The sequence below is a fragment of the Sorex fumeus genome, unplaced genomic scaffold (assembly GCF_029834395.1).
Source record: "Sorex fumeus unplaced genomic scaffold, SorFum_2.1 ptg000037l, whole genome shotgun sequence".
NCBI lineage: Eukaryota > Metazoa > Chordata > Mammalia > Eulipotyphla > Soricidae > Sorex > Sorex fumeus.
In genome coordinates this window covers 61,636,523-61,649,817 of record NW_026606094.1, presented here as the reverse complement: position 1 = coordinate 61,649,817, position 13,295 = coordinate 61,636,523, and the positions used below count along the sequence as shown (strand labels likewise).

Below are 13,295 nucleotides of genomic sequence, written 5' to 3'. Positions count from 1 at the left end.
TTTACCATTGTACTGTCTTCTACCGTCCAAACTATTAAAACCCCGCCAATTCGACTTGCTACTGAATGTGATCAAAGCGCAAAATCAGGTTCAATCTACGTAGTAAATCTGCTGAGGCGCTAGCGAGAACACAGGTTTACCTTGCTGGACGGATTTTTTTTTTTCCTCTGTGCGCATGCTCCATACGTCACACCTGGCTCGGCGCTCTTCTTCCAAGAGTAAAAGGATATCTGCCCCCTGCTGGTTGAATTAACAAGCTGCAGCTCGAAGCGAAACTATTCCGAGGGGGCGTGGCAGCTTGTGGATGACGCAGATACCGGCGACCGGAAGTAAGGGGATGAGAGTGACGTGTTTACCGCGCGCCGCGGGAAAGGTAGATCCACATGGCTGCGGGTTGTTCGGAGACCCCGCGGCCAAAGGCGGCCAGTGATGGGCCGTCGGTCGGCTCAGCCGCGGCTCTGCCTTGCCTCGAGCTGCCGACTTACGCCGCCGCTTATGCGTTGGTGAGCAGTCGCTACTCCTGCCTGGTGGCGGGGCCGCACCGCAGACACATCGCGCTGTCCCCGCGCTACCTTCACCGGAAGCGCACGGGCATCCGGGAGCAGCTGGACGCCGAGCTCCTGCGCTATTCCGAGAGGTATCAGGCCGGTCAGCTCTTTCCTTTTGCCCAGCACGTCCTTAGCGTAGTCAGCCGCTCGGCCTTCGGGGCACGGGCAGCGTCCTCGGCGGCTGTGGACGCTCTTAAGGCGCCGCCGGAAAAGAGCGAGTGAGAAAAGTCAGAGCGGCTCCCCAAGCCCGGCTAGGAGGGACGGGGGGGGGGGCGGGTCAGCTGGTAGGACACTTGTCCTGCAAGCTGCCCGCCCAGATTCGATCCGCGGCACCTCCTCGTGGCCCCTGGGCCCCGCCAGGAGTGATCCCTGAGCGCAGAGCCGGGAGAGCACTGCCGGGTGGCCTTCTCCCCTCTCCCCCTCCGCCCCCCCAACAGTTTCTCTTTGCACCGCAAAACCGAGACCTCCCGTCACGGGAATGAAAAGACCGAGTCGTCCAGAATTATTTTAAGTTAGAGGAAGTGGAGAATAATCGCGCGCGTGAATTTTTTTTACCGTTACTGTTTCCAGACCTGGGGCGCAGCCTGTGGAAGGAGAGTTCTGGCTGCTTCTTATTTTAAAAACGAGGACAGGCAGGGGATTGAGAATTACGGCTCTCCCCTTTATGTGCCTGCCGTTTCAGTAGCAGCCACCCTTTGGAGAGGTTCTGCACCTGCAGAACGGGACGGGATTGTGCCTAGTGGCGGACGGGATTGTGTTTTTTCGTGTTTAAAGATACTTCGTATTCGACTTTGGGAAGTCTGCGTAGAGAAAGTGTTCAAAATCGCATCATAACTTCTAAGTTACATCTTTGAGAGGACCCAAGAAGAAAATCCCAATCCTCTTGCTTTATGACAACTCGTGTTTTTTCATTGTTGCTTTTAAAGTGTGTGTGTGTGTGTGTGTTCTTATTCTCTAACCCCATTCTTTCCAGGTGAACTTTTAAATAGGCAATTAGAAAAGCATTCCCTCAACCTAGTTTCTTTGTTTTCAGAATGTCTGGGAGGGTCCCACCTAGTTCTGTGCTGTGAATTGCTTCCCCAAAGACAATCAGTTTATAAAGGTCCTTCAGGATTAGGCCTGTCCTTTTCCCTGGCAAGTACCTTAAAACCACACCCCCAACCCCTACTTGACTTTACCACTGTTTGGAACAACCACCTTAACTTCACAAATGCCCCAATACTTCCTCTGGTACAGTATTGTTTACCTCCACTTATACTAACTCTAGTAGTCTATAAAGGAAGTTATTTTAGTTTCCACTTTGTCTAAATACAGCGGTTATCTCTCCCCACTTCTTGCTCTCAATTCTTTTTTTTTTCTCTGTCCCAAAAATTGTCTTAGTGGTGGAAAAGTTTTTCTTCAGGAACACTACATGCAGAAAGTAATAACTTGACAGTGCTTTCCTGAGGAAGTCTCAGTGTTTCTAGTTTTTTATTTTGGTTGTCTTTACTGTACTTTTCCAGTTGCTCTCAGTTGTTTTACTTAAAGGGAAGCCGTGGGGGGTGAATCTTGTTACTTACTCTGAATCATTCAAAAATGTCACAGAGCTTGACTTAAATGTTCTCTGCTCTCAAGTCTCTTAGAGTTGTGTGTGAAATGCAAACTTGTGAGCAGATTCCATAAAATGAGATTAAGAAGAGATTAAGAAGTGATTGGGCCGTTTACCGTGCAGGCAGTGCAGTTGGACTAGAGAAGCAGTGGTCAGAGCATTCTGTGGAGGAGGGAGTAGTGGTGATGCCACCAGATCTTCCTTCTTGGTAGTTGTGATTGTGAACTTGGCAGTGGTTTTAGCTTTTGCTTTGGGGCCACACCCAGTAGGACTCAACTGCTCCTAGCTTGGGGGCTGGGGTTACTCCCAGTGGTTCTGACGCAGTCTGTGGTACTTTGGGTTGGACCTGGCCTCCTACTAGTCATTGCATTGAGATCTTCAGAGTATTTTTACAGAATATTTATACTATATATATATATATATTTCTTTTTTTTTCAAGTCTTGGATGGCTTTATTTTGTATGTGCATACTTTAGGACTCAGAATATCTAATTATGATACTACTGTCTTTAAAAGAATGGAAGATAACCTTTTTGTTTTTTTTTAAACAGCCTTTTAGGTGTCCCTGTGGCATATGATAACATCAAAGTAGTGGGTGAATTGGGAGATATTTATGATGATCAAGGACACATTCATCTTAACATTGAAGCAGATTTTGTTATTTTCTGCCCTGAGCCAGGGCAAAAGCTTATGGTTTGTATATATTTTTTTCTTGTCTTCTTTGTGTAGTTTTATAGTGTAATTTGAAAATTTTAGGAAATATTACTACTTGGTACTCAATTGGATTCCTAGTATATGTAATATGTATACATACATAAAAGTAACAGTAAAACTAATGGAAACATTTTCTGTCAGTTCAGCCTACTTCAGTTTTGTGTTTTTATTGTTTGTTTGGAATGGGGGGTGGTTGGTTTGTATTAGAGTTGCACCCTGCAGTTCTGAGGGCTTACTCCTAGCTCTGCACTCAGGGGTCTCTCCTGTTGGACCTCAGGGGTCCATATATGGTGCTGGGGATTGAACTTGGATTGACTGAGCTCAAGGCAAGTTCCCTACCTGCTGTACTATCACTCCTGCCCTTTCTCAGTTTATAATATCATCCTCTAATCACGTGCCTATAGTATAACACTGCACTGTCTGTAGCACTGTCCTCCCGTTGTTCATCGATTTGCTCGAGTGGGTACCAGTAATGTCTCCATTGTGAGACTTATTACTGTGTTTGGCATATTGAATACATCACAGGGAGCTTGCCAGGCTCTGCCATGTGGGCGAGATACTCTCGGTAGCTTGCCAGACTCTCTGAGAGGGGCGGAGGAATCAAACCCGGGTTGCCCGGGGTGGGCCGCGAGCAAGGCAAACGCCCTACCCCACTGTGCTGTCACTCCAGCTCTTTTTTGGTGGGGGAGGGAGCATTGCGCCATAATGATCTTAAGGGGAAATATTTCAGTATTTCAGTTTTGTAAACAGATTTTTATGAAATATTCAGACAACATAATACTATAAAACCAGGATTTGCAATTCAAGGATTTGTAGTGAAAGTTATGGAGGATGGGAGTCAGGACTGTGGGAATATTGTATATTGGGAAAGAAGGCCATGTATGGAAAGTTTTCCAGCTTTTGGAAGTTGCTGGGAGTACAAAAATAAAATGACTGTGATGTCTACTGATTTGAGTGTGAGTTTGGGGACTGCATCTGGTGGTGCTCTGACTTACTCCTGTTTCTGCGCTCTGAGATTACTGCTGGCATAAAAAAGAACTCTTCTCTTTTCATATGCCATATATTTATGTATTTTTTTCTTAAAAAGTTTTAAACACAGGAATTACTTGACCTGATAACTAACTTGATTTTGTAAGTCATAGTCAGGTTTTATTATGACAAAATGATCTATAGGACAAGTTTAATTTTTTGATTTTAGTTAATACTAGTAGAAATAGTATCCTTGAGTACTAACCTACCCAATCTACTAGAGATCCCACAATCAGCCTTTGTACTATTAAAACTGGCAGTAGGTTTGCTCTTAAAACTTTCATCTTTAAATTGCTCTCTTAAATATCACTTGTAATCACTTGTAATCCTGTTGTTCTTCGATTTGCTCTAGTGACTGCCAGTAACGTCTCTACTTGTCCCTGTTGCGTGCTAGTGTAGCAAGATGTTTGCTTGCTCCTGGAACATGAAGATCATCAAACCATTCGTTCAGGGTCTAGAAATAGCATTCAAATTGTACAGAAAATATAAAGTGAAAAGTACCCCTTATACTTTATTCTTTTTCACTTTTTTAATTCTCAGATATTTGACCATTTAAAATTTTTACTTCTTAATCATAGCACTGTAGCACTGTCCTCCTCTTGTTCATCAGTTTGCTCAAGTGGGCACCAGTAGCGTCTCCATTGTGAGACTTGTTACTGTTTTTGGCATATCGAATACGCCACAGGGAGCTTGCCAGGTTCTGCCATGCGGACTGGATACTCTTGATAGCTTGCTGGGCTCTCCAAGGACGGAGGAATCGAACTCTGGTCGGCCACGTGCAAGGCAAGCACCCTACCCGCTGTGTTATCGCTGCAGCCCCTTCTTAATCATATAATTTTAAAAAAACCAACTTTCAGGCAAAAATACTACACAGGTCATAGTGTATAAAGTTGAATGATGAATTTTATTAATTTAATGAATAAGTGCATATAATATTCTCTCTCCTTAGAAATGACAATGCCTTTTTCTGGCTATACCTCTTTTAAACCACTGTTCTGATTTTAATATATAAGTTTTGCTTGTGCATTAATTCCATGTAACAGTAATTTTTGTTATATGATCTTTTGAACTCTGCTTCTTTGCTCAACAAAAACATTTTTTGTTTTGTTTCTCTTATGCTGTTCTGTTGTTGGTAATTTTTCTTTTATTATTTATAATTTTAGTTATGAACATATCACCCTCTGATTATCCATTTACTGTTGGTTTATTCATTTGGGTTATTCCTGTCTAAAACTATTATAGCTAAAGCTAAAGCTGGAACAATAGCACAGCGGTAGGGCTTTTGCCTTGTGCAAGGCCTACCTGACTGACCCAGGCCTACCTGACTGACCCGGGTTCAATTCCTCCCCCCTTCTCAAAGAGCCTGAAAGCTACTGAGAATATCTCGCCCGCAGTCAAAGCCTGGCAAGCTACCCGTGACATATTCGATATGCCAAACGCAGTAACAACAAATCTCACAATGAAGATGTTACTGGGCCCGCTTAAGCAAATCGATAAACAGTGGGAGGACAGTGACAGTGATTGTCAGCGTAGATCTTTTTGTTTTTCCTAGTTAAGAATTTAGAGGTCACAGAATAAATATGTTTGAAAAGAAGCACTGTCAGATTAATTTCCCATTTGATATATTAAGTCACCGTTGCTTGCTTTCCAACATTTATTTTCAGTCTTGATTTTACTAATGGACAGGTGTAGTAACTAGATCTATGTACATAGCCATATACTGCATGATTTACTCTTTACTTGTAGCCGAGTGTCATTCCATAGTGCATATGCCTGTTTCTTTGCCAGTCACCTGTTCTTGGACACTCTTTTTTTTTTTTCCCTGTCTTATTTTGGCTGTTACGAATAGTGCTGCAGTGAATATAGAAATACAGATACCTTTTCAGGATAGAGTTTTGTGCCCTTGGGGTAGGTGCCAAGAAGTGAAATTGCTGGTCATATGGAAGATAAGCTTCTGCTTTTGTAGGTGTCCATATTTTACAAAAACCCAGGGCCAAGCCGCACATGCTGGGGGAAAAGGCAGCTCAGATAGAGAGGGGAGCACCAAGTAAAGGGTGTTGGGAGGATCCTCCCAGGATGAGAGATGCATGCTGAAAGTAGGCTATAGACCGAACATGATTGCCACTCAATGCCTCTTTTGCAAACCACAGCACCCAAAAGGAGAGAGAGAACAAAAGGGAATGCCCTGCCACAGGGGTGGCGTGAGATGAGGGGGGTGGGAGGGGGACTGCGATCAGTGGTGGTGGAGAATAAAATAAAAACCCAGGGCCAGTTTACATTCCCACCAGCGGTGAATATGATGGTTCCTTTGTCCCCTCATGGCAGCACTGATTGTTTTTGTTATTTGTGATGTGTGCCAGCCTCACTGTGTGAGATGATAATGCATTGTAGTATGATTTTCATTTTCCTGGTGATCACTTGATCCCCGTTATTCATCGATTTACTCGAGCGGGAGCCAGTAACGTCTCCATTCATCCCTGTTGCATGCTAGCGTAGCCCAATGGCATCTGTTCGTTCTAGGAACATGCAGAGCCTCAAACCGATCATTCAGGGTCTTGACGAAGAAGTCTGACCATCTTGTAGGTGGGCGTCCATGCGATCTTTTGACGTCCCGTGGAATCCAGTCAGTAATGGCTCTAGTCCAGCGGTTGTCTGTAAACCTCATTACATGTCCAGCCCATCTGATTTTTGATGCCTTGGCAAATGAGACAGCGTTCCTGATCCTGGTGATATGTGATGCGAAGCATTTTTTATTATATCTGTAATACCTTTTTTGAGGAAGTTTCTATTAATTTCTTTCCCCCATTTTTAGGTGGAATTGGAATTTTCTTTTTTCTTTTTTTTTGGTTATTGCTCTCCGAGTCACTAAGAACCCACTTATTCCAGGTTGTAAAAATATTCTTCGAGATGTTTTAGCATTTCCACATGGGTTTGTGATCAGTGTTAAATTTATTTTTGATGTAGGTAAGATCTTTTTTTTTTCTTTTGGTCCATATTCAGTTATTACAGCCCCATATACTATTCCTTTTTGGATAGTTTTCTCACTGATAGAATTTTCCTATTAACATCTTGCATTTGCTTGGTATGTGTATTAAAACTAGTAAGACTGTAGCACTGTAGCACTGTCCTCCCATTGTTCATTGATTTGCTGGAGCGGGCACCAGGAACATCTCACAACAAATTGTGAGACTTGTTATTGTTTTTGGCATATCGAAGACATCACAGGTAGCTTGCCAGGCTTTGCCTTGCGGGTGAGATACTCTCGGTAGCTTGCTGGGCTCTCCGAGAGGGGCGGAGAAATCGAACCCAGGTTGATCACGTGCAAGGCAAACACCCTACCTGCTATGCTATTGCTCCAGCCCACTAGTGAGACTAATGGATACAATATTATAGAGTAGTTTTACAGTAGCTTTTACTTTTTTGTGTTGTACTTTATATTGGTTTTGACACGTGTATAGTGTTAGGCACCTACCATTACAGTATGCTATAGAATAAAGAAATATTATCTGTACTGTTTTCTTTCTTTTCTCATTTTCTGAAACCCTAGCATTGATTATTTCTCTTCATTCTGTACAGCGGTAGGGCGTTTGCCTTGCACGCAGCCAACATGGCCGACCCGAGTTCGATTCCTCCGCCCCTCTCGGAGAGCCCGGCAAGCTACCGAGAGTATCTCGCCCGCACGGCAAAGCCTGGCAAGCCACCCGTGATGTATTCGATATGCCAAACACAGTAACAACAAAATCTCCAATGGAGACGTTACTGGGCCCGCTCGAGCAAATCGATGAACAACGGGAGGGCCTTTACCTTTACCTTTACCTTTACTGTTTTCTTTCTTTTCTCATTTTCTGAAACCCTAGCATTGATTATTTCTCTTCATTCTGTTTTACTTTTTCCAGAATGTTATAGTTTTAATTATACAGTATGGAGTTTTTTCTGATTAACTTCTTTAACTGGAGGTGTTTAGTTTAGCTTTTAATCCTTACCATGTCTTAATTTATGATTTTGGCTTGATAGCTCATTTTTTGATCACTGAATATTGTTAATTGTATAAAAGTAGTTGTCCAGAAGATCCAGAAACAACCTTTGGGGATATCAAGTTGAAGTGGACAGATAGTGGAGTTTTATTCTGTTCCAAGTGTAAGGAATTTTTTACATAAAAAAGGATTGTAAAATATTTAGTTAAGTATTTTAATATTATTTTTAATATTTCAGTTTTTGTTCATATGCCTTTTAAGTGTTTCTATTGGGAAAATGGAAACTTAAATTTTATGAAAAAGTTTTAAGTGTAAAATGATATAGCACATACTTTTAATTTAAAAGCTTCTATAATGTTTTGTGATACAGTCAAAGCCAATGCCCCAAAGATTTATACATAGAGGGTAAACTGTTTTCTGGTAAGGACTCTTTTACGTCTTGCTAAATTGAATCATTAAAGAATACTCTTCAGGCTTGGAAATCCATACTGTTTATAGAAATATAATGTAGATCTGAGTTATAAAAAGCGTATGCTTTCTGCCTTGAGGTTTTTTTGACTTGTAGTTTATATCAAAGAGTAGCTGCTCCTTGGTTTAAATACAGCTGTGGAGTAATCTACACCTTAGTGAATCCTGTAGTGGGAGTTAAGTTGGGCTTTTTGAGGAAAACATGGGTGGGTGCATAGTTGTTTATACAGTCCAGAGACCTACTATCCCTCTTTCAGGAAAAAAGTAAAGAAAAATAGAAAATCACTCAGTGCCTCCCATCCTCCTTGAAAATCTACCTCGTTTTAGCCAACGAAGTGCCGCCAGATAACAAAGCTACTTGATCCACTGCCCATTCCTTTCTGGTGTCCCCCACTTTGGAAATACTGAGTTAGATCATTGAGACACAGCCACTGCATAGAAGTTCTGTCTAAAATGATGTTTTCGTAAAATGTGTCATACATTGTAACTGAGATACACTTTTCCTGTTAAACGATTGTTTTGATGCTTTCTCTTTAGTTTGAAGTTTGTAAACTTTGTTTTCCAAATCATGAGATTTCTTTCTGATGCTATGCTGTCTTTTCCTTCTTCACAGGGTATAGTCAATAAAGTGTCGTTCAGCCACATTGGCTGTTTAGTCCATGGGTGTTTCAATGCCTCCATTCCTAAACCTGAGCAGATGCCAGCTGAGCAGTGGCAAACTCTGGAGATAAATGTAGGTGATGAACTAGAATTTGAAGTATTTCGTTTAGACTCAGATGCTGCTGGAGTATTCTGCATTCGAGGAAAACTAAATATTACTAGGTTAGTTCCTAATCATGTTGTTATTGTCTTGATGCTTAATTGTTGTTTCTGTTTAATTTTAAGTGTAGTGAATTTGACTCATTTTTTAAAAACTTAATTCTGTTAGAATATTTGTGCTCTCAGACTATAAAGTCAGTGTAAATACAAATCTTGAGTGTAAAGACCATGCATTAGGTACATATCCTAAAGTTGTGTATCTAGGCCTATGGAGGTAGTAGTCAGTAGGGCACTTTTCTTGCATATGCCTGACCTGGGTTTGATTCCCGGAACCATGTCTGATCCCTGAGTCCTGCTAGAAGTGATCCCTGAGTAGAACCAGGAGTATGTCTAGAGCACCCCTGAGTGTGACCCTACCCTCCTACCTCCTCAGAGCCCCATCAAAGAAAAGTAAAAAAATCTAGTAAACTGAGTTTTAGTCAGTTTTACTGAGTATTTTGTATATTTACTTTTTAACAACAACAAAAACTTGACCTTTAATCTTGAAACTATTAAATCTAAAGTCATATTGTCTAAAATTAGCGTCCTTTTATTTTTACATAGTTGAGGAAAAATAATTTGATTGTTTTTATCAGTATTTTAATTAAATTTTTTGTATTGAAATGATGAGATTTACTTTGATCTTGAGCTTGGTTCCGCACTGGAGAGAGCTCAGCAGACTGGAGTGCACGCTTTGCATAGAGATCTGGGTTATTTCTCCAGCCTTCCATGGTGCCCTGAACTCTGAGTCGGAAAAAGCCCCCTAGCACCAGGTATGGCTCCAAAACCAAAAAAATACAGAAACCAGTCTGTTTGGTGGCAAGATGTGATTGCAAGTGTAGGGCTTTCAGTTCACAACTCTACCCAAAATAAAAAATATTTTGTGGCTTTGGTGTTGCTCAGTAGTAGAGCATTTGACTTCATGGAAGGCGCCATGGTTTTGAGCCCTCCCCCCTCCCCCCCAAATGATAGGTACACCAGCCAGAAACAATTCCAGTTGAGTTTGATCCCACAGGAGCCAAGTTGAGTGGCGAGAATTAACAAAGAAGACATGCCACTCTGTATTACAGCTGTTTCTAGATTCTACATTGATACATAGGGATAGGGCTTCACATTCTAGAATAGCTGTCCAATAGAACATTTTGTGCACATTATACTATGCTTATTCATTATTATTATATGCTAGCTATTATATACTTAAAACATAAATAGGATAATTGAGGAATTGGTGGTGCTACTCTTGGCCATACTCAGGGGCTACTTGCAGTTCTGTTTATAGATAGTTCCTTGTCATCATACTTGAGGGATCGTGATGTGTTGGGGATCTGATGGACCCCTTTCAAAGAAAGCATGTGCTCAGCTCCTTGAGTTATTTCTTTGGCCCAGGAATGAGTTTTAAGTTACTTAATAAATAGTTGGGCTGGAGCGATAGCACAGCGGGTAGGGCGTTCGCCTTACAAGTGGCCAACATGGCCGACCCGAGTTCGATTCCTCCGCCCCTCTCGGAGAGCCCGGCAAGCTACCGAGAGTATTCGATATGCCAGACACAGTAACAACAAAGTCTCCAATGGAGACGTTACTGGGCCCGCTCGAGCAAATCGACGATCAACGGGAGGGCCTTTACCTTTACCTTAATAAATAGTTACATTGCCAGTGCTGCCTCAAACCTCCTATCCTAGAGAGAGGCTACTTCATCAGTCCTTGCTTTTTTAGTGGTGTAAGGTAGTTCACGACTCCAAAGTAACACTGCTTCATCACACAGGTTAAGAACAGTAATGGAAACTATCATTTGAAGCAAGAATTTAGATAGTAGAAAGGAAACTCTATTATTTTAATACATAACAACATCAGTGGTTTTTTACTTGTTGGTCTGAATAGCGTGATGTTTCATGATAATTGACCAAATTTCTTGAGCTAATGGTATATTCAGAAGGAATTAATGTTTTTATGTGTAAAAACATCCAAAACCAAAGTAACAAAATAGAATAGTTGGAATTCATGGCAGAATTCTGTGTAATACTGCTGTCATTCAGGGGGAAAAAAATCAAATTGGGGCATTGTTTTTTGTTTACTGCTTTTTAAAGTTGTTAAACTGTTAATTTATAGTTTACAATCCAAGTGCTCTGAAGTTTCTGAAGAAGTAACAGAAATTGCCACTGAAGAAACTGTTGAAAAGCCTCCAAAAAAGAAAAAGAAAAAGAAGAAAGACTTGGAACCATGTGAAGTGGAAGGTGGTGTCATGGAGTCAGCGGATTTTGGAGATGGCATCATGAAAGAAGATGCAGACCTACAGAGCGATAATAATGTGAATGGCATCTGGGAAGAAGAGCCAAAGAAGAAGAAAAAGAAAAAGCACAAGAAAGATCAGGATCAGGACCCTGTTTTCCAAGGCAGTGACTCTAGTGGTTATCAGACTGATCACAAAAAGAAAAAAAAGAAAAGGAAGCATAGTGAAGAAGCAGAATTTACCCCAGTTTTGGAACCCTCTCCGAAAAAGAAAAAGAAAAAGTAGTTTCTTTTAGTACATTTAAGATACTCATTTTTTTTAAAAAATTTTTTAATTGATATAGTTGAATAAATGCTTGGAGTGATATGAAATGTCTGTTCTAGTAATCAGTTTATTTGTCTTCTGGTTTTTGGGTCACACCTGCTGGTGTTCAGGCCTTAATCCTGGCTTTGCTCAGGGATCACTCCTGGTGGGACTTAGGGGGACCATGTCTGGTGCTGGGGATCCAGGTTAGCTACTTGCAAGGCAAGCTCACTGTCACTGTACTATCTCTCTAGCCTTTGTCAATTCATTGAAACTTTGGATTCAGAGGTTTTGGTGCTAATACTGCATAACTGAACATTTGGCATTATCAGTATTATTAGGTGCCACCTGAGTATATACAGATAGAAAGGTAAGAGAAACTCACTTTCTACTCTTGCATTCACCCAATATTCATGTTCTAAATAAAATTGTTTCTGTACTCAAGATTAGCAAAAGGACTTGATTCATAACATTAATGTTTGTGATTCGGTTTTGTGTTTGTTTTTAAATAAACTTCACCTTTAGTCATAATATTAACATTTTATTTTGCAGTAGTAAAAATCAAGGGTTTAAAGTTTTTTCTTAATCTTTTCTACTGTAGTATTTCTGTTTAACTTACCTGGAGATTCTGAAGTCAGTTAAGCACCTGACTGTTTCTGTGTCATAGGAAATTATTTCATGAGTGCACCCATGTTTTTTTTTAATCCGAGAAGGTTGTTGGTGTAGAGAGGGCCATTGCCTTAAATTTTTTCATTTTGCTCAACCATGATGCCTTTCTGTATGTTTAAGGAGGAGACTTCAGGTAATGATAAATGTGATTCTTGTGGGAAATTTACCAATTTTTAAAAATTGGGTTTAGGCCAAAAGAAGTAATTCTGGAAAAACAACAGCTGTCCACTTTTTGTTTTTCGTTTTTATTAAAGTTTTGGTAACAGGGTTACAATAGTGTTTATAGTAGCGCTGTAGCATTATCTTCCCATTGTTCATTGATTTGCTCAAGTGGGCCCAGTAACATCTCCATTGTGAGACTTGTTGTTACTGTGTTTGGCATATCATGGGTAGCTTGCCAGGCTTTGCCGTGTGGGCGAGATACTCTGAAGCTTGCTGGGCTTTCTGAGGGGTGGAGGAATTGAACTCGGGTCGGCTGGGTTGGCCACATGCAAGGCAAACGCCCTACCCGCTGTGCTGTCGCTCCAGCCCATGTGTTTATAGTATTGATGTAAAAAGTTACTGCACATCATGGCCACCAAAGTGCCCATTATCTTCAACCCCTTTCCTTATGCCACCTGTGGTCTGATGTTAACAGTCACTGACAGTTCACTTGACCACCACTAGTGTGCCCTATATCCTCCACTTCTACATATTACTTACAGTTCACCTCATTGTTCCCCCAATACCCATCTCAACCTGGCACTCTGATATGTAATCCAGTGTCCAGAATTTATTATGAACCGATAATCTCCCATACTCCTAATCCTTTTCTCTGTATGCCACAGAAAAGTGAGGTCAGTTGCTATTTGTCTCTTGCAATTCCATCCAAGTTGCTGTGTGGCACTTTATTTTCTCTTGGGCTACATAGTATTACATTGCATATATATATATATATATATATATATATATATATACACACACACATATACCACAATT

At 41.1% G+C, this 13,295-nt stretch overlaps 1 protein-coding gene across 1 annotated transcript; it reads left to right on the top strand.

Annotated features, from left to right (window-relative positions):
- The first annotated feature begins 348 nt into the window (after positions 1–348).
- Positions 349–11,827, top strand: POLR1F (RNA polymerase I subunit F). The gene is made up of 4 exons (XM_056118366.1): positions 349–637; positions 2,687–2,828; positions 8,934–9,142; positions 11,225–11,827. The coding sequence occupies exons 1-4, from the start codon at positions 384–386 to the stop codon at positions 11,628–11,630; spliced, it is 1,011 nt and encodes a 336-aa protein (XP_055974341.1). The 5' UTR covers positions 349–383; the 3' UTR covers positions 11,631–11,827.
- Positions 11,828–13,295: the final 1,468 nt, after the last annotated feature.